This window comes from Marmota monax, unplaced genomic scaffold (assembly GCF_021218885.2).
Source record: "Marmota monax isolate L192 unplaced genomic scaffold, Marmota_monax_Labrador192_F-V1.1 WCK01_AAM20220418_F8-fsc00112, whole genome shotgun sequence".
In the NCBI taxonomy this organism is placed as follows: Eukaryota; Metazoa; Chordata; class Mammalia; order Rodentia; family Sciuridae; genus Marmota; species Marmota monax.
The window spans coordinates 1497689-1518840 of NW_026692073.1; the positions used below are offsets into that span (position 1 = coordinate 1497689).

General features: G+C 36.2%; 1 protein-coding gene across 1 annotated transcript in view; it reads right to left on the minus strand.

Moving 5' to 3' along the window:
• Positions 1 to 1172: 1172 nt before the first annotated feature.
• The window catches only part of Sdad1 (SDA1 domain containing 1), a 41580-nt gene continuing 21600 nt past the window's right edge, over positions 1173 to 21152 (minus strand). The window contains exons 12-22 of the mRNA XM_046458776.2: positions 19537 to 19594; positions 17964 to 18022; positions 10954 to 11030; positions 10092 to 10189; positions 9899 to 9975; positions 9209 to 9335; positions 7555 to 7649; positions 7213 to 7403; positions 7023 to 7107; positions 6382 to 6543; positions 1173 to 2024 (exon numbers count right to left, since the gene is read on the minus strand). Of these exons, the coding sequence (XP_046314732.1) occupies positions 1977 to 2024; positions 6382 to 6543; positions 7023 to 7107; positions 7213 to 7403; positions 7555 to 7649; positions 9209 to 9335; positions 9899 to 9975; positions 10092 to 10189; positions 10954 to 11030; positions 17964 to 18022; positions 19537 to 19594 (1077 nt within the window). The 3' untranslated portion in view covers positions 1173 to 1976. The remainder of the gene's footprint in view (positions 2025 to 6381; positions 6544 to 7022; positions 7108 to 7212; positions 7404 to 7554; positions 7650 to 9208; positions 9336 to 9898; positions 9976 to 10091; positions 10190 to 10953; positions 11031 to 17963; positions 18023 to 19536; positions 19595 to 21152) is intronic.

Consider the following 21152-nt stretch of genomic DNA (forward strand, 5'->3'; position numbering starts at 1 on the left):
AATTTGATCTTCAAATTAGCAGTAAAAAGAAAAATTCTCAAGAGAAAACTGATACATTATTAAAAGTAACCAGAAATAAGAGACTGTGGGATTAAAGCAAACAGTTAAGAAGAATTTATCTTTTAAAGCCAGGTACCTTTATCTTGCATATAAGCCTCAGGCTAGTTAAGAGCAGGGTGAGGCCACAGCAGAATTGGAGTTAGAGCACAGAAAACACTTTGGCATCTTGGTATCTAAGTAGGGTGGGGAAATACAAGGGAAAGATGAAACTTCCAGGCACCATCAGAAAACACATAGCAAAGCTGTGGACACTATCAACTATGCTCTTTTGGATTTTATTCACTTCCTGACTTCAGACACATGAGATACCCCATTTGAAAATACACAAAGAAGAGGGTCTGAAGCTGGGTATACACCTGCAATCCCTGCAACTTGGGAGGCTCAGGCACGAGGATCACAGGTTCGAGGCCAGACTGGGAAGGTGAGACCCTATCTCAAAATAAAATTTAAAAAGGGCCAAAGAAGGGCTGGGGTTGTGGCTCAGTGGTAGAGTGCTTGCCTAGCATGAATGAGGCACTGGGTTCAATTTTCAGAACCTCATATAAATAAATAAAATAAAATTCCATCAACAACTAAAAAACATATGTTAAAAAGGGGGGAGGGCTGAGAATATAGCTCAGTGGTTGAGTGCCTGCCTTAGCAAGTGCTCAATTCCCATTACCACAAAGGAAAAAAAAAAGAAAAAGAAAAGGGTCTGAAATAAACACATTTGTATTGGGCAATCCCATGAAACAATCAAGTTGCTGGGAGTTGACTCGTATATTCAACTAACTGCCTAACAGTGATCTGAAACATCTTGGGCAAAAGTCACAAAGTTTCATTCAAATAAAACTGAAACTGAATTCAAAAGATGAACAAAAAAACTGCAAAGGGAACAGGGGAAGTGATTTTAGAAGTTGTTCTAACTCTGGCAGAAAATTGCCCTTTACTCAAATTTGAAGTAACATATAACGAATTTCTCATTTACCTCAAGATCAGCTAAAAAACCTAAGGTAGAAGGACCAAACTATTTCTAAGTGCAATCAATTGAATGCAAACAAACTGTCTCCTGAAATTGACTTAAGTGTGACTGGTAAACAACATACACTATTGCACATACAAAAGAGTACCTATTTGATATTAGAAACCCTTTATTGAGAACAAGGCAAACAATGAGTTGAAAATATGATAAGAGTCCAAGGAAGCTGAGGAAACTAACAGGAAGAGCACAGATCAAAGGATGAAACAAAGACATTTCAAAATTATAATTTATCCTTAAGGCTATTTAAAAAAAATGAGGTCTGAAGAAAAAAATCCTTTACATAGCATTAAAAAAAATACTGAAATCTTTTGGATAGACTAAAAGAGCTAAATTGTCTACCCAAAGTCTGTACAGCAGGGACCTGTTTTTAGCAGGTAAGCCTATTTACAAGTAAGAACCTCTTACTCTTGTAACATCGTCCTGTTTTGTTTTAAGAGAATACATAACTACCACCCTTGCAGATTTAGTCCATCAGGCCTCAGTGACCCCACAGAAATATAAACCAATCTCTGCAAGAGAACTATTTACAATGAACTGTAAACACACATATAATACCTGCCTCCCTTCCCACACTAGTTGTGAATGCTTTGAGAGAACTGGCTGTGGCTCATTTAATTTTATATCTAGAATGACACTTATTAGGCATTCAATGTTTTTCTTTGCATGAATGTTTAAATGAAAATGTTTTTATAATATCACTACTATTTACATTTTAAACATTCCCACTACTACCCATCTCCAAGTTAAAAACACCAAATTGCTACCAAGTTTACTGTGGTTGTTACCATATAGTGCTTCTGGACTTTTTAATGTAAGAAACATTCTTGATTTACTAATTTTCATAGTAGTGACACAAACTTGGCATTCTCCTTGAAATGAAAAACTTGCTTGGAAGTTACTTCATCCTTTTCCTCTTTTTCAACAGCGCATCTCGTAATGCCAGCTGGAAGGTAAGAAAAAAAGTGATAAGTCTTGAGTATCCCATTATGTTAATTTGGTTATAAGGAATGTACAAAAAAGGAATCACTAAATCATAAATCATCCTGAAAAACTACAAATAATGAAATATTCCCTAACAGATCCAATCTGTATTCAGGGTGGGGGCCTCTACACTGCTAGGAAACATTCAATGCTCTTAAATACTATTCCCAGCTCATGGAAACAAGGCTCACAACTAGAGCAGGTGTATCGAATGTTGCGACTTGCATATCACCTGTCTCCAGGGATACTGCTCAGTACTACTCTGACCTACACAGCTCTTAATTTTTGAGAGCTGCGGATAGGACATACTGTCTAAATTAAAATAGAAAAGCAGATCTTTATTCACAATCATCTTTTATAAATCATTTATATCCTACTGAACATGAGCACCACTTACACATTTTTTTCTTTTTTAAATTTTTTCACTAAGGGTCTTGCTGTGAAAAAATCTGAAAAACTCCTAGACTCAAGCTCTCCTCCTACCTCAATTTCTTGAGTGCCAGGAATAAAGGTCACCTTTCCAAGATAAACTAAACATATGGGCCATTTAAAGATTACCATTTTCCTCAAAAACAAACAACAAAACAAACAAAAACAAAACAAAACCCCCAGAATATTATAGATTATGAAGAATAAATCCAATTTTTACAAAAAGAATAACTAAGGCCAAGACACATTCTAAGTGTGTGATGAAAACTATTCCATTAATTCCTCAGCACTACTCTTTGTCCTTCAAACTTATAAAAGTCTCTAGATTATGAATTTTAACAAGGAATGATTGATATGATTGCTTTGTTAAAAAACATTTTTTGGATCAAAACTGCATGAATTATATCTAAATGTTCAACCCTTTTGGATTCTATGATTTAAGTTATTGATTCCTTGTCTTTAGCTTGTACATGGGCTTTGTATGTCTTTGTATCTTTGTAGACAGGAAAAATAGTATCTTTAAGAGAAAAAAAATCGGCAAGTTCATTTTAATCTAATTTGGCCAAAAAGAGGTATTTCTTTTCTTTCTTTCTTTTTCTTTTTGATACTGGAGATTAAACCCAAGGGTGCTCTACCACTGAGCTACAAGCCCAGACCTTTTTATTTTTTGAGACAGACTCATTTGTTGCCTAGGCTGGCCTCAAACTTGAGATCCTCCTGCCTTAGCCTCCAAAGCCACTGGGATTATAGGTGTGCACCACAATGCCTAGCTAAGGAGGAATTTCTCAAGATTTATTTGTGTCTTATTTTCTATCTGCATACTTCATTTACTGTGTCTGCTCATGTTGTATAATGATTAAACAAATTAATGGAAAGCTCTGGTATAGTTAAAGCCATATTGCAAAAACTGTATGTTTAAGCTAATATTGGTTGCATAGATTTAATTTTGCTCATTAAACTATAACAGCACAGGTGACTCTCAGAGGTCCTTTTCCCCTTCAATGCTACCAAGTGAACTCAAGGAACAGGTACAGCCTCCTCTTTTCATTTAAAAATCCCTATAAGATCTTTCTCTCTCATATGCTTTACTTTCCTCTTCTAGTCTCAACCCCAGATCATTTTATTTATTCTAAAAATTTATAGTAAGACTTCATGTACATATTCTAGTCACAAAAGATCTTTTATTTCAGACAGTGAAATACCACTGAGGGGCAAAGGAAAATGTGATGTGATGCTGCATCCCCACAGAGTGCATGGGTCATGGGACAGTTTGAGGTTGCTGTATAGTAGAGCTGATCATTATGGCAGCCATGAACTACATGTGGCTATTGAGCATTTGAAACACGGCTTGTGCTTACTTAGGCAGTACACATACTAAAACTGGAACAATACAGAGAAGATGAGCATCTCAAATTGAGATGTGCTATAATATAAAAGAGATGCTGGATTTCAATTAGTTCAAATATAAGAATGTAAACTATCTTATTAATAATTTTTATATTGGTTACATTAGAATACTATTTTGATATACTAGGTTAAATAAGATATATAATTAAAAAATTTTTTTAGTTATACATGGGTACAATATCTTTATTAGTCTTTATTTATTTTTATTTGATACTGAGGATCGAACCCAGTGCCTCACATGTGCAAGGCAAGTGCTCTACCACTGAGTCACAACCCCAGCCCCAAATAAGATATATTATTAAAATTAACTTCATTTCTTTTTTTCTTTAAAAATCACATATGATTTGTATATTTCAATTGAACAAAATGTTCTAAAGAAAGAGAAAATATGAAATCCAAACTTTTATAATAAAAGAGACTTTAAAGAAAACATAAGGCAAGGAAATATACACAGAAATTGATTAATTTCAGTAAGAAAACTAGAGAACAGGAAATAACATTTTAAAAAATATTTTTAGTTATAGACAGACAGAATATCTTTATTTTATTTTTTTCTTAATCTATTTATTTATCTATCTATCATCTATTTATTTATTTATTGGTACTGGGGATTGAACTCAGGGGCAGTTGACCACTGAGCCATATCTCCAGCCCTATTTTGTATTTTATTTAGAGACAGGGTCTCACTGAGTTGCTTCACGCCTTGCTTTTGCTGACTGAGGTTGGCTTTGAACTGGTGATCCTCCTGCCTCAGTCTCCTGAGCCACTGGGATTACAGGTATATGCAACCTTGCCAGGCTTCTTTTTTATTTTTTATGTGGTGCTTAGGATTGTGGTGCCTCACATGTGCTATTCAAGTGCTCTACCACTGAGCCACAACTCCAGCCTGGAAATAACATTTCTGAGTCAAGGTTTATGTCCAACGAACTCTCTTAAATAAAAATTCTTTACTCTTTGAGAGGGAGATTTTATGAGGTATTGACAAGGAACAAGGCAGGGCTTTTTTATATGCTGAAAATGGCATGTTAAAAACCTGGAAGTAGGAGCCAGTTGGCACACGCCTGTAATCCCAGCAAGTTGGGAGGCTGAGGCAGGAGGATCACAAATTCAAAGCCAGCTTCAGCAACTTTGCAAGGTCTTAAGCAACTTAGTGTGACTGTCTCTAAATAAATTTTTTTTGTTTTGTTTTTTAAAAAGGGCTGAGGATTTGGCTCAGTGGTTAAGTGCCTCTGGGTCAATCCCAGGTACCAAAAAATAAAAACAAAACAAAAAAGAAGTAGGGGATGGATGACACACTTAGCTAAAATGTAGGCAGGTCCCATAAACTACGTAATAGAGCAAGGCCACCTAAAATAGTTATTAAGGGCCAATGAAAGTTAGAATGATGGGCTTAAGTCAATTTGTGGCAAAATTTAAAGTACTTCAGCCTTTATTAAAAATGCCATCACTTTATTGCTTACATGATGTATTGACCCACAGCGTGGAAGATTTAAAAAAACAGATGGGGAGAGTTTAAACAGTACCTAATTCAGGTCACCCTGACTTGGCTCCCACACAGACATAGTGCTGCCCTAGAGGACAGGCTGTAACATTCAGACTTGGCAGGCTTGTCATCTACTTAGGAACACTGGTTCAGAATGAGGGACTATTTTAGCCTGGACCTGATTTCCTGGAGATTCTTCAAAATGATGTTTAGATATACTCTGATATGTTCTTCCCAGGAGGGGAAGATACAAAAAAGCATAAATTTATTTTACTATAATGAATTACTAAAATAAGCAAGCCATCTGAGCAGAACAGGATTACCATTCAAAGGCTACAAACAAATAAAATGAAAACCCAAAGGCCTGTAAAAAGAAAGGTTTTTGCAAAAGGGTATAAATATATAGGAAGGGTTATACCAAAATAGAAGTTTGTTTTGGACTGTTTTCCTGAAACGGTTTCTGATGTATTACCACACAAAATCACTCCTTTCTAAAACTCCCAGGCATACAATTGCTAATATCAATGAATTTCAATAGTATATTTCACAGATCAAATGACAGATTATTTTAGCATGTGGTACTGGGAACTGAGCCCCAAGGCCCTCTACCATTGAGCCACACCCCCAGCCCTTTTTTATTTTGAGACAAAAGCTCCCTAACTTGCCAAGGCTGGCCTTGACTTGTGGTCCTCCTGCCTCAGCCCTCTAAATCTCTGGGATTACAAGTGTGCATCACTACAGCTGGCTATACCCCTTTACTGACAAAGAAGAAAAATGGACACACAACCCCTAACCCACGTGTCACACAGTTGAGTCCCAACTAAGTCAGGTCCAGGATTTATGTGGCGTGACTGCCTCCCACCTCTTGATGTTTTCCAACAGTGCCCATTAGCACCAAGGTACACACTGTGGTAGTCTTCAGAAAGCACAACTCATCTCAGATATAAGTGGGCTCAAGTTATAGTACCATTCCAGCCACCCAGCTTTAAGTGGAACTCACCTGTTTTTCTCGGAAGGAACGCTTGTTTTTTGACCGGACATTCTGGCTATACCGCATCATCATAAAGTTCTTCTGTTTTTTCTTCTCTTTATTTGTAGAACTAGAAAATGGATTCACTTTGGTTTTCTTCTTCACAAATTCCTTTCGATCTGTCTTTCCAGCCTATCAGCACAAAAAGATTGATATTTGTGAAATAACACACTTCAGAAGATATCTAATCTAAGTCAATGTCTCCTCTCTGCCAGGCACTCTATCCGACACCAAGGACACAGCACAGACAGAACACAGTCCTTGCTCCCTAGGGCTCAGTCCCAGTGAGCAATGGCTGAAGTACTGCAATGGAATGAGGAAGCTCAGTGGAAGGAAAAGTCATAATTCAGCCTGGTGAGGTAAGAGAGATTCCCAGAAAGGGAATTAAGTAAGCTAATTTTTTTTAAACAGATAAAAGCATTCATGGTGGGGTGAATCTCCTAATACCATGAACATAGTCACATGGTATGTACAGCAATCAAAACTCATCTAATACAACATCTAATATCTATACATTTTATTTTGTTAATTTAAGACATTTTAAAAATTGCCATTCTATGGCTATACAAAATCCAGATTATATTTCATTTTAATGTTAATGTATCACTCACCATAGCAGTTGCTAGTCTTGTCTCCTTGTCAGACTTTGGCTTTTTATGAAGGCGTTCAATGTCCCGAAGAGAAAGTAATTCACCCCTGGGATGAGGGAAAAATAAAATAAGAAATAAGGGTGCAATTCCTTTCCCCGAGGCTTTCATTTGCACACAAGCTGACTGAAGACCTGGTGAAAATGCATTTTACCTGTGCTCCTCATCACTGTCTATTTCAATGTATTTTCTTTTTTGGGCTTTCCCAGGGGCAGCATCAAGTTCTTTCCTCATTTGGGCCATGCGGATTTTCTGGAAGTCTTCCTGAGTTAAAACTCTACTAGTGCTGATGGCTGCAGCTTTGGCTTTCCGCTCCTCGATGGGCATGCTATTTAGTTTCTTAGACTTAAGAGTACACAAACAAAGGCTTAAATGGCTACCAGCTCAAGTGAGAGCTCAGCCATTCAAATGTTAGTCTCCCCACAAGGTCCAGCAAAAATTATATCTTAATAACCATCAGAGTGATGCACTTGTAAGAGGAGATTTTATGACTTACAATTTCTTGCTGCTCTTCATCTGAAGAGTGGTGCACATCAACCCATTCACCATCGGCATCTTCCTCCTCACTGAGACTGGTACTTTCCCATTCATCTGTGTGAAAAAGAGCTTAATGATGTAACTACCACTTTATGTTGAATATTTACAACAACTTGAACTAAATCATACAATGGAAAAGTAAGGTAGTGAAACTTAAATACATATTCCACTGACAAAAACTTGAGCAATGTTTGTTGTTAAATAAGCCCTCTCAACTTAGTTAATTTAAGGAATAAGAACTATACACTGGGGTTGGGGTCATGGCTCAGCGGTAGAGCAATCGCCTAGCACATGCGAGGCCCTGGGCTCAATCTTCAGCACCACATAAAAATAAATAAACTGTCATCACAACTTGGCAGAAAAGGATCATTCCCCAGAGTTAAATACCACAGCCAAAAAATGTAGCCTACACGGAAATCACAAAAACCATGACTGACTTCAGAGTCCATGTTCACGGAGCCAACTGTGCCCATCAAAATGGCACTTGTAATAGAGTTACTTTGGATTAGGTAAAGGGGAATGAAGGGGAGAAGGTAGGAAGGATAGTAGAATGAATTGGGCATTATTACCCTATGTGCATATATGACTATATGACCAATGTGATTCTACATCATACATAATCAGAAGAACGAGAGGTTATACTCCATTTATGTATAATGTGTCAAAGTGCATTCTACTGCCATGTATAACTAATTAGAACAACATAGATCTCACATTATATAACTGTTTATCTATGAAAAACATGATTTGATGGAAGTTCATTAACCATTCACTAAGCAGATCTTGGGGAATTGTGCAGATATTATTATGCTGTGATTGGTTAGTGATTCAATGGTAAACAAGAGATTTGGTCCCTGCCCTAATAAAGCTCATGATCTAGTAAAGATGACAGACAATAAAGCACATTTTAAAAAAAAATGGCGCTTATACATTTAACTTGGACATATAGCAAGTATCTGACTAACTCATCTAAATATATTTATGCATGTATGAGAAACTAGCTGCAGTTATTCAGAGAATTAAATAAAAGATTCTGGGCATAAAATAACCTTGTAGACATTTCAATAAAGTGGCTCCCTGGGATCTGTAAGACAGTGTCCCAACTTTTTGGTCTGGTATATATAAAACCACCCACATAATAATGTTTCCAGTTCTCTTTCAAGTCTCCTATCTTGCCATGTGGTTTTCTCCCTAAATAATGGTGAAATAAAATGAACCTTCATAGCTTGGAGATATAGCCTAGGGACAGAGCACTTGATTTGCATGCATAAGGCCCTAGGTTCCTAAGTGATAAAATGTGATAATAGCTCCTCCTCTGTAACTTGAAATCAAAACTATCAGATGTTATTTTTCCTATATAATTTAAGAAAGGTAAAGTTAAAGGACTGGAAGACTTCTAATTTGTTTTCTTCAGAACAGTGATTTAGATGTAACCAGTTGGGATTTTATAGCTAAAAGTCTATTTGTATATAATTGTTAACTAAACTGTAAAGTTGCAGTAAATATATTTACAATGATAAAATGTTAAAAATTCAAAACAAAAAACAACAACAACAAAAAAGGTTCTGGGTTCAATTTCTCCAGTACCATCAAAGAAAGAAAGAAAAATGGACCTTCATCATTTTCTGTTTTCTCTTCCTTCTCAATTTCCAGAACCTCTGCTCCTGGAATGTAATCTTTAGCATCCAATTCACCATATTCTTGTACTCTTGCTTCAACAGATGCTTCTGTAGGTTTACCCTAAAGGAAAAGAAATTGTTTATAATAAAGTGCTCATATTGTAAAACATCAATGATGAAAGGTATTCTCTAAGATTATGAATTGAGATGGGAGCACTACAGAAAATGGAAATAATCAAATGACAAAATATTCTGTTTATATCTCAGGTCAAAGTAAATACTGAGTCAGAATGCTGTCCACAATTTTCTCAAATCAAGAAATTGGCAGCTATTAAAGAATAACTGTTCAAATATTTTAGGTGTCCAAAGTACCATCTCTTTCTTTATATACAAGCATCCTTCTGCCCTTGAAAGAGGTAGTACCTGGCTGGGAAATAGTCTTGTTTAATACTGGCATCATCAAGTTTAATCAGCTTGACAGGTTTATAAAAAACAGTCATCATCAAAGAACACAAGCCAACTACAAAATATTTAAGGTAATGGTATTCAATCAATTGTATTCAAACTTTAAATAAAACCATGTGCATCACCAGTACTCAAAACTATCACAAATACCTAAATCCAAACTGTAATAAAATTCAAAAGACCATAACCTTTAGACCAACATAAACAGGGTTCACCTACCCGGAATTTCTTCTGTAACATCTGAGGGTTCAGTGTCCGGAAGAGCTGAATCAGAGTTCTAGCAGACATCATCACATCTACAAAAATAATACCTTTAATTACAAATTCTGGAGCAAAGAAGGTAAAGAGGTAAAGAAGCAAAGAGGTAAAAACATTATACTCTTTGGCTTACAGAGAATAACATGCAACTTACTCTTATCTTTATGTGTCTTATATTGAGCCAGGTCTTGGAGAAGTTCTTCAGTCATGGCAAGAGGACATCGAGCTGTTATCTCTTTTATAGCATTAATTCTAGAAAAGAAAAAGTGGTGGTTAAATCTAAGAAATTTTTCAAAAAAAGAATCAAAAGGAATACAAGTTGCATTTTATGTGGCCTAAGTTTCTAAAACTGCAGTAGAGAATGTTAAGTGGGTAGAGGGCTTTTATTACAGCAATTTTTGCTGCTAGTGGCATGAAGAGCAATGTCAGGAAACTAAATCATGGCAGTATTTATTTGCCAACCCTAAGGAAAGAAGGGACTAGGCTAAACAAGAAAGACGGAAAATCTTCGGGCTATTCTCCCAGTAACATTTCTCAAGGGAAATACAAAGTATATCACTTACTTACTGTTTAGTATATCACTTACTTACCAAGATGATTTAGTCATTAATAATTTTTAATTAATCAAAAGGGCCACTGACTTGCCCTAAAATTGAAGATTGATTCAATAATATATCACTTATTCCAGGGTAAGACACAAATTCATGGTGGAAGATAAAAAAACAAAACCAAAAAAATACTGAGGTAGCCAAATAATCATTCAATTCAAAGTGTAAAACTAGTAAAAAAAAAAAAATTCTGATTAGAAGAATAAGCAGATTATCTCTGGTTCCCTTCTCAAAATTATGACCAATAAAATAAAAACATCAAGCCTCCTCAAAGACTCAAGCCTCAAGCGTATTTTAAACTGCTGTTCTAGAGGCCATACTATCAGCTGAAATTACACAACTTGGTAACTTAAAGCAAATCTAGTACATTGAAAACATATCTACTGCCCCCAACCATGTTCTACATACCCTACTGTCATGACTTCCCCAGAGTTCTTGTCAGTAACAAAATTGTTGGCCACGGTCATGAGCACTGATTGAATGATCTGAGTTGGGAACAAAAGAAGAGATGAATATAAGTGAAATGTCTGTACCCTCACAAACACCTGAGGATGAAAGGACAACAGATTATTCATAGTGGAAAAATAGCCTTCCACCTTCAGTTGGGAGTTGGAGGAATCATGACTAAGTAAGAGAGATTAAAATATGCCACTTTGGAGTTTAACCTTTTTTAACCTTTAAAATAAATTTTATTCCTCTTTAATATCATTTTTTAGTATAAATGAAAAAAAAAAAAAAACAAAAACCCTGCTTTGACACAGGATAATCCAAAGCTGTTTTAATCAAAGAAATTACCACCTTTGAAAAATAATCACTATAAATTGATATTGTTGATCTCTCCCAATCATAAAATTATTTGGGTAGCAAACTAAGTAGTATTCTCAACTTGTCAAAAGCAAAACAAAACAAAACAAAAAAACCCCCAAATTTCACTTTCTAAAAACTGTACAACTGAACTTCTGTATTATATCTTCTTAAGGGTTAGTTATCTCCTCTGCTCACTTAAAAAGGAATATCTAATAGGGGCAGGCACTGCTCTGTGTGCACTAGATCCAAAGTTCAGGTTAAGAGTTCTCACCTTGGGAGATCCAAGATGATGGGCCAGAGGAGGCAGCATTCTGTGTCGCCCTGTGACCCGGGTTTCAATTTCTGGGAATATTGCTTTGGTGAAAGTAATGGAGGACCCCTCTACAGCTGATCCGGCATAGGAATCATGGCCACCTTGCTGCGCAGGGACACAGATCTCAAGCGTTACAAAAAGACTCCTGACTCCCGACTACCCGCCCTCGCAGGTCTCTGGGTGCCTTAGTGCAACCACCAGCATCAGCGCCGGCACAGAATTCCCAGATGCTGCTCCCACGAAGAACATTAAGCTGCTACCTACATGCAAGAACTCCGGGTGCAACTCCCATGTGGACCCCCCGGTCGCCTCCATCTTGGGACTTGCAGCTACTGCCATAGTCCCCTATTGGAGATAAACTGCCTGTACCTGGGGATATCACAAGCTCTGAAGAAAGCTGTAAGCAACACACTGCATGCCTCAGAGCTCATCTCTGAACTGATGGTACAACGCCATCGCCCGGCTCCTCCAACCTGACCTGACATTCCATCCCTGAAAGCAGCAGCCTCTATCTCGGGTCATCTCCATCACCACCTTTAATCTGGGCAACTACAAGTTTGAAACACCAGATAGCGAGGTACCCATAGTTTTCTAATTGCCCCCCCAATCCCCAGCAGCTGCTAACTCAGCAGAGTGAGTGCCTATTACAAAACAACCCTCTGCTACAGATGTGCAGCCATCAGAGTACAACACACAAGACTCCCAGAGAGAAAGGTTCCTCGTTAGGAAGTAGAAAGGGAGAGGGTGAGGGAGATAACTTTAGAGACTGATTTAGAGGGCAGAAACTGTGAGGTCTATAGGCAAGATGAGGAAATAAGACCAGGCGCCCATATCACAGAAGCAGACCCCAAAGGAGATCCTTGAGGTGCAGTCTCCCAACAGGACAGGCAGGTGCCATACCCCACTTCTAGGTGCCCTGCACCAAGACCAACCCTCACACCCTGGTAACCCACACCATCCTGAGGGCGGAGATGCCAACTAAGAACTGACAACCCCACCTACTGGATGAGAAGGGAAGTAAGAAATATACTGATCTCCAACCAAAACAATCCTTGTTTCTCCCTTTGAGATTTGTTTTCCTTCCTTCTCCCTCTTTATTCTCCCGCCCTCACATTCCCAACATATGTGAAACCAAGTACTTTGCATGAATTAGGATACTGAGGACTGAGATGACTGAATAGTATATTACAGTTGTGTTGTATATTCTTTTTCTTGTTTTTTCTCTCCAATTTTTACTATTTTAACATTTTTTATTTTTCTAATACATGGGTTTGTCTTATGTACTCTACCGTCTTCCCTCTTACTTGTCTACCCCAAATTACTGCCTCTCTATTCTCTTGCTACTAACCTTCTTCTTTAGATTTCTGTTTCACACTTCCTGAGATATAATAACTCCATAGCTTCACCTCCTACCTCCTCAGCATATCACCTTACACCTCACCCCTGGTTCTGTGTACACCATCAGAAACTGTAAACCCTTTTACAAACCTACTGATCATATTGTAGATAATAATTGAATTCACCATTTCTGTACACTGTGACCAAACTATAAACGTCTTAATAACAACTATTTGTTTTTAGGTGGTATTTTGTTTATATTGGGATCTGTTAATATTGTCCTTCCCCTCAAAGATGAGGTATTGGAACCCTATAGGGGAATTATAAACCTATAGGGTAAAAACAGTAACGCCTCAGATCTATAGAGATAGAAAGGAAAAGACACGAGCAACATGAAAACACAAGGGAAGAAAGTGCCCCAAACAAATCAAGATACCACATCATTAGAATCCATGGCCAGCACAGCAGAGGAAATGACAGATAAGGAGTTCAGGATGTACATGATTAAAAATTTCTGTGAATTTAAGGGTGATATAAGAGAGCAAATACAGGCAGCAAAAGATCATTTCAACAAAGAGCTACGTAAGCAAATATAGGAAGTAAAAGATACTTTAATAGGGAGATAGATATTCTAAAGAAAAACCAAACAGAAATTCTTGAAATAAAAGAAAAAATAAACCAAATTAAAAGTTCAACTGAAAGCATCACCAACAGATTAGACCACTTGGAAGACAGGACCTCAGATAACGAAGACAAAATATATAATCTTGAGAAGAATGTAGACCACACAGTGAAAATAGTAAGAAGCTATGAGCAAAATATTCAAGAAATATGGGATAGCATAAAAAGACTATATTTAAGAGTTATTGGGATAGAGGAAGGCATAGAGTTCCAAACCAAAGGAATGACAATCTATTCAATGAAATAATAACATGAAAAACAAATTGGAAAACCAAATTCAAGAGGCTTACAGGACACCAAATGTACAAAATCACAACAGATTCACACCAAGGCACATTATAATGAAAATGTCTAACATACAGAATATGCTGCCTCCAAGAGACTCACCTCAGAGGAAAAGACAGACTGAAGGTTAGAGGTTGGGAAAACTCATATCGCTCACATGGAACTGTGGAAGCAAGCAGGGGTTTCCATCCTTGTATCAAATAAAGTAGACTTTAAAATTAATCAAAAGGGACAAAGAAGGACATTTTATACAGCTCAAGGGAACCATACACCAACAAGACTTAACAATTATAAATATATATGCCCCAAACAATGGAGTATCTATGTTCATCAAACAAACTCTTCTCAAGTTCAAGAGTCAAATAGACCACAATACAACAACACTGGGTGACTTTAACACACGTCTTTCACCACCGGATAGATCTTCCAAAAAGCTGAACAAAGAAACTATAGAACTCAATAATACAATCAATAACTTAGACTTAAGTGACAAATATAGAATATTTCATCCTTCAACAAGCAAATATACTTTCTTCTCAGCAGCACATGGATCCTTGTCTAAAATAGACCTTATATTATGCCACAAAGCAACTCGTAACAAATACAAAAAAGTAGCGATACTACCCTGCATTCTATCAGATCACAATGGAATGAAATTCGAAATCAGTGATTAAAAAAAAAAAAAAAAAACTACTCCAATGCGTGGAGACTAAATAATATGCTACTGAATGAACAATGGGTTGCAAAAGATATCAAGGAGGAGATTAAAAAATTCTTAGAGGTAAATGAGAATACTGACACAACATATCAAAATCTCTGAGACACTATGAAGGCAGTACTAATAGGAAAGTTCATTGCATGGAGTTCATTCCTTAAAAGAAGAAAAAGTCTTAATAAATGACCTAACATTACATCTCAAAGCGCTAGAAAAAGAAAGAATCAACACCAAAATCAGAACATAGGAAATAATTAAAATCAGAGCTGAAATCAATAAAATTGAAACAAAAGAAACAACTGAAAAAATGGACAAAATAGAAAGTTGGTTCTTTGAAAAAATAAATAAAATTGAAAGACCCTTAAAGAGAAGGAGAGAGAAAAATCACTAACATATATGATGAAAAAGGAAATATCATAACAGACACTACAGAAATACAGAAAATAATTAGAAATTATTTTGAAAACTTGTACTCTAGTAAAATAGAGAATACTGAAGGCATTGACAAATTTCTACAGCATGAATTGAATAAGGATGACATACACAATTTAAACAGATCAATTTCAAGCAAGGAAATAGAAAACGCCATCAGAAGTCTACCAATCAAGAAAAGTCCAGGACCAGATGGATACACAGCTAAGTTCTACAAGACCTCTAAAGAAGAATTAATACATATACTCTACAAATCATTTCATGAAGTTGAAAAAGAGGGAGCATTTCCAATCTCATTCTATGAGGCCAATATCACCCTGATTCCAAAACCAGGCAAAGACACAACAAAGAAAGAAAACTTCAGACCAATATCACTAATCAACATAGATGCAAAAATTCTCAATAAAATTCTGGCAAATCGAATACAAAGACATATCAAAAAGATAGTGCACCATGATCAAGTGGGGTTCATCATAGGGATGCAAGGTTGGTTCAACATATGGAAATCAATAAATGTAATTCATCACATCAATAGACTTAAAGATAAGAACCATATGATCATCTCAATTGATGCAGAAAAAGCATTTGACAAAATACAGCACCCATACATGTTCAAAGCACTAGAAAAACTAGGGATAACAGGAACATATCTCAAGATCAAAAAAGCTGTTTATTCTAAACCCCAGGCCAACATCATTCTAAATGGAGAAAAATTGAAAGCATTCCATCTAAAAATTGGAATTCAATTCACAATTTCACCACTTCTATTTAACATAGTTCTTGAAACACTGGCCAGAGCAATTAGACAGATGAAAGAAATTAAAGGGATACGGATAGGAAAAGAAGAACTCAAATTAGCACTATTTGCTGACGATATGATTCTATACCTAGAAGACCCAAAAAATTCCACCAGAAAACTTCTAGAACTAGTAAATGAATTCAGCAAAGTAGCAGGATACAAAATCAATACCCATAAATCAAAGGCATTTCCTCTATGTCAGTGACAAATCCTCTGAAAGGGAAACGAGGAAAACTAACCCATTTGCAACAGCCTCAAAAAAATAAAATACTTGGGAATCAGTCTAACAAAAGAGGTAAAAGACCTCTACAATGAAAACTACAGAACACTAAAGAAAGAAATTAAAGAAGACCTTAGAAGATAGAAAAATCTCCCTTCTTCTTGGATATGAAGAATTAATATTGTCAAAATGACCATACTACCAAAAAAAATCTATAGATTGAATGCAATCCCAATCAAAATCCCAATGACATTCTTCAAAGAAATAGAAAAAGCAGTCTTGAAATTCATCTGGAAAAATAAGAGACCCAGAATAGCTAAAGCAATCCTTAGCAAGAAGATGAAGCAGGTGGCATCATTATACCGGACCTTAAACTACACTACAGAGAAATAGTAACAAAAACAGCATGGTATTGGCACCAAAATGGACTGGTAGACCTATGATATAGAATAGAGGACAAAGAGACTAACCCACATAATTACAGTTATCTTATATTAGACAAAGGTGCCAAAAACATACATTGGAGAAAAGATAGCTTCTTCAATAAATGGTGCTGGGAAAATTGGAAATCCAAATGCAACAAAATGAAATTAAACCCCAATCTCTCACCATGCACAAAACTCAACTCAAAGTGGATCAAGGACCTAGGAATTAAACCAGAGACACTGTGCTTTTTAGAAGAAAAAGTAGACCTAAATCTCCATCATGTCAGGCCTCAACTTCCTTAATAAGACTCCTATAACAGAAGAATTAAAATCAATAAATGGGATGGATTCAAACTAAAAAAGATTCTTTTTGGCAAAAGAAACAATCAGTGAAGTGAATAGAGAACCTACATCTTGGGAGCAAATTTAGTGCTGGCACATCAGATACAGCACTAATCTCTAGGGTATATAGAACTCAAAAAGCTAAACACCAAAAAAACAAACAGCCCAATCAACAAATGGGCCAAGGAACTGAACAGACACCTCTCAAAAGATGTTATACAATCAACAAATATATGAAAAGATGTTCAACATCTCTAGCAATTAGAGAAATGCAAATCAAAACTACTCTGAGATTTCATCTCACTCCAGTTAGAATGGTGGCTATTAAGAACACAAACAACAATAAGTGTTGGTGAGGAAAAAGGCACACTCCTACATTGTTGGTGGGACTGCAAATTGTTGCAGCCAATATGGAAAGCAGTATGGGGATTCCTTGGAAAGGTGGGAATAGAACCACCATTTGACCCAGATATCCCATTCCTTGATCTATACCAAAGGACACCATACTACAGAGACACAGCCACATCAATGTTTATAGCAGCACAATTCACAATAGCTAAACTGTGGAACCATCCTAGATGCCCTTCAGTAGATGAATGGATAAAGAAAACATGTATATATACACAATGGAATAATACTCAGCATTAAAAGAGAATAAAATCATGGCATTTGCAGGTAAATGGATGGAGTTGGAGAAGATAATGTTAAGTGAAGTTAGCCAATCCCAACAAACCAAATGCCAAATGTTTTCTCTGATACGAGGAGGCTGATTCATATTGGGGTTGGGAGGGGGTGCATGGGAGGATTAGACAAACTCTAGGTAGGGCCAAGGGATGGGAGGGAATGGAACGGGGCATGGGGGTAAAAAAGATGGTGGAATGAGATGAATATCATTACCTTAAGTACACTTATAAAGACATGAATGGTGTGAACATACTTTATATACAACCAGAGATATGAAAAATTGCACTCTATATGTGTAATATGAATTATAATGCATTCTGCTGTCATATATAACAAATTAGAATTAAAAATAATAATTAAAAAAAAAGAGTTCTCACCTCTGGGGGTACTAGGTGATGAGAAGCTTGTGCAGCAAACAGAAGGATCTTTGTTACTTCTAAAAACACAAGAGATGAGAAAGGTCACAGTTATCACTCTGCCTCTCAGAATATATAGCAACATGGCAAGCATATTCCTGCCTTATGCAACAGCTGTTTATTCTACCTAGAACACCCAACCCCAGCTATCTTCATGGCTCACCCCTTTGCTCCCTTCAGCTACCTGCTCAGTTGCTGCCTTGCTGAAAGGTCTTTCCTGACCACACAATCTAAAATAGAACCTGGGACTGGGGATGTGGCTCAAGAGGTAGCGCGCTCGCCTGGCATGCGTGCGGCCCGGGTTCGATCCTCAGCACCACATACAAAGATGTTGTGTCCACCGAAAAGTAAAATAAATAAATAAATATTAAAAATAAAAAAAAATTTAAAAAAAATTATCTCTCTCTTTAAAAAAAATAAAATAGAACCTGCCCCAGCACTCCCTATTGTCCCTACTCTGCTTCCTTTCTCTTCAAAACACTTATCTTTTACATTGACATATGTACTGTATTATCTTTCTCTCTATCTAGAATGTAAGCTCTATGAGGGTAAGGACTTCTTGGTCATTGTGAAATTCTTAGTGTCTAATACAATGTCTGCCATAGAAATCACTAAATACTTGTTGAATGAATAAATAAATACAAACATAAGCAAATACACATATTCTCTCTTCAAAGGGGCAGTACAGTATATGTAAAGAACAAGGCCTTTGGTGAAAGGAAGTGAAGCAAATCCTGACTTGCCATTTATTTGCTGACTGACTCTTTTCATTTTGCTTCTTTCTGCACCTTGCAGTATTGACATGAAGGCTAGATGAGATGATGGAAGGAAAGCACTTAACACATGCTTTGGCGCATGTTAGAGCCTCACAATAAATGTTTCCTTCCTATCTTGGTTCAAATTCAAAGACAAAACATCTTGTTTCCTGCTTTTATGTTGTTTTTAAATGAAAATGCACAAAAACGTAATGAGAACAGTTAAAATAAAATTCTGCTACCTATTCTAAAGTTATGGTAAAAGGTCTAATTTCTTTTTAAAAAATAATTGTTTCTTAAAATTGATGAGAATTAATTTTAATTTTAAAATTAATTAGAATTAATTTTAATTTTAAAATTAATTAAAATTAATTTTAATTAGAACAACTAACCCATGGCCGACTATACTAAGAAAATGTAAGAGCTTCTCTCTCCTTGTCTGTTATAGAACACATTTCTACTCCTAACACTATCTTATTGATTGATTAATTGATTGACTGTGGTACTGGGGAATGAATCTAGGCGCATTATACCTCTGCTCTACACCCCCCAGTCCTTTTTTTTTTTTTTTTTTGATACAGGGTCTAAATTGTTGAGGCTGGTCTCAAATTTGCAATCCTCCTGCCTCAGCCTTCCAACTCACTAGGGTTACAGAAGACTGCAACCACACCCAGCCTAACACGGTCTTTAATGATTCCAAAACAAAAGGCTCTGGATAGCTATTCTAACACTAAGATCACCAAGGGGACATGGCAAGTGGTAGCAAGTGGGCAGGTTACCTCTCTGGTGGGGCTGCAGAAACCTTTGCAGGAAGGGATAAAAGTTGAAGAGAAAAAGCTGTGGAGAGAAGAAACACTGATTTTAGTATTTATGTAACCTGAAGCATGGAGGTTCAGTTTTCTATAATGCAACTATATCATCAAGACAACTCACTGGGAATCATTTGTTACTTTTGCTTTGTCTCAGTAAGAAATCATGCCCCAGCCCAATTCAATATGCTGGAGTAACTAAGAAAAGGATCTCTTTGAACTGACACTATGCTACTATTTTTATTATGTAATGGAGGAAGAAAGTGCATGCAGAATAAAGGAGAGAAAGGCAACCAAAACACAATATTCATCCACATTTAAAATTGGTGTGGCTACAGAACTAATATTTCTGTGTTCAAAGAGAAGGGATTATAGGAAGGAATAACACTGATATTAAAGCTTCAAAGCAAGAGACAAAATAGAAATTCAAATATGAACAGACCTAGTATAATTTGAACACCAAAACTCCTATAGTCCTGATTTGTTATTATCTCCCGGCCTAGCTATATGAATTACTCTGTGCTCTGCATTTTAACACTAAACACTACATAAACAAAATTGACAAGGGTCCAGTTATTACAGACACGATAAAGTTTACCTTCAAGAAGTGAAACTTTAGAGATGGATTGGGATTTTTCAAGGTTCATCATTTGGGAATAAATCAATCTTTTCTATTTTAGCCACAAAGCAAAATGAAGATATGTTATTGGGAAGGAATAGGGAAGACTTCGATCCCCTATAAAGATGAATATTTAACTACAGTCAGTGTGAAATTCCAGTATTACTTCCAACAATTCCTGTTTAAATCACAAACCATTTTTGCTTTCCTATCACACTCAAATTCAGGTCAGACATAAAATTGCTACACAAATGTAAAAAGAACTGACCTGGTGATCCCACTGGGAATATAACCCCGGGAGAAAAAGCAATATATTCACTAAAATGTAGATACCAGTCACTAGGTACAATTGACAGGAAACAACCTCAACAGTCATTTCTTTAAGGCTTGAATTTTTAGGCATCTTTCTTTTTCTATAATGATACTAAGAATATGTGTGAAGTTCCCATATATGTATACCACATCTAAACACATACACCACTAAGGAACTTGAACAATCTAATTTAATACAAAATAAATAACCATGGAGTTCATCTTTACAAACATGACAATTTCCTACCAGAGAGATCAGAAAGTCAAGAAGGCCTTAGAGGGCTAAACAAATTGTAAAATGTAGTTAAGAGTCAATAAAAATATGTGGGTTATAATGGCTTGGGAAAAATGCATATGTGAAATAAAGTTAATAAGAAATATTAAAATAGAACACAAAATAGTTACCAATAAAATGGACATATGTACAAATTAATATAAATACTTAACTAGAAAGAAAATAAAGTAATCAAAATAACTATTTCAGACTGAAAGACTATATAGTTCTCTTAATAATATAGGTATAAATGGCTTAGGAATTAAAATTTAGATACTTCAAGAGAGGTTTCAAGATGGTAGAATAGAAAAGGTTGCTTTCCCAGCTGCTGTGTGGCATGAAACCAAGAAAGCAGTTAGGCAGCTTCTCAGCAAAAATATA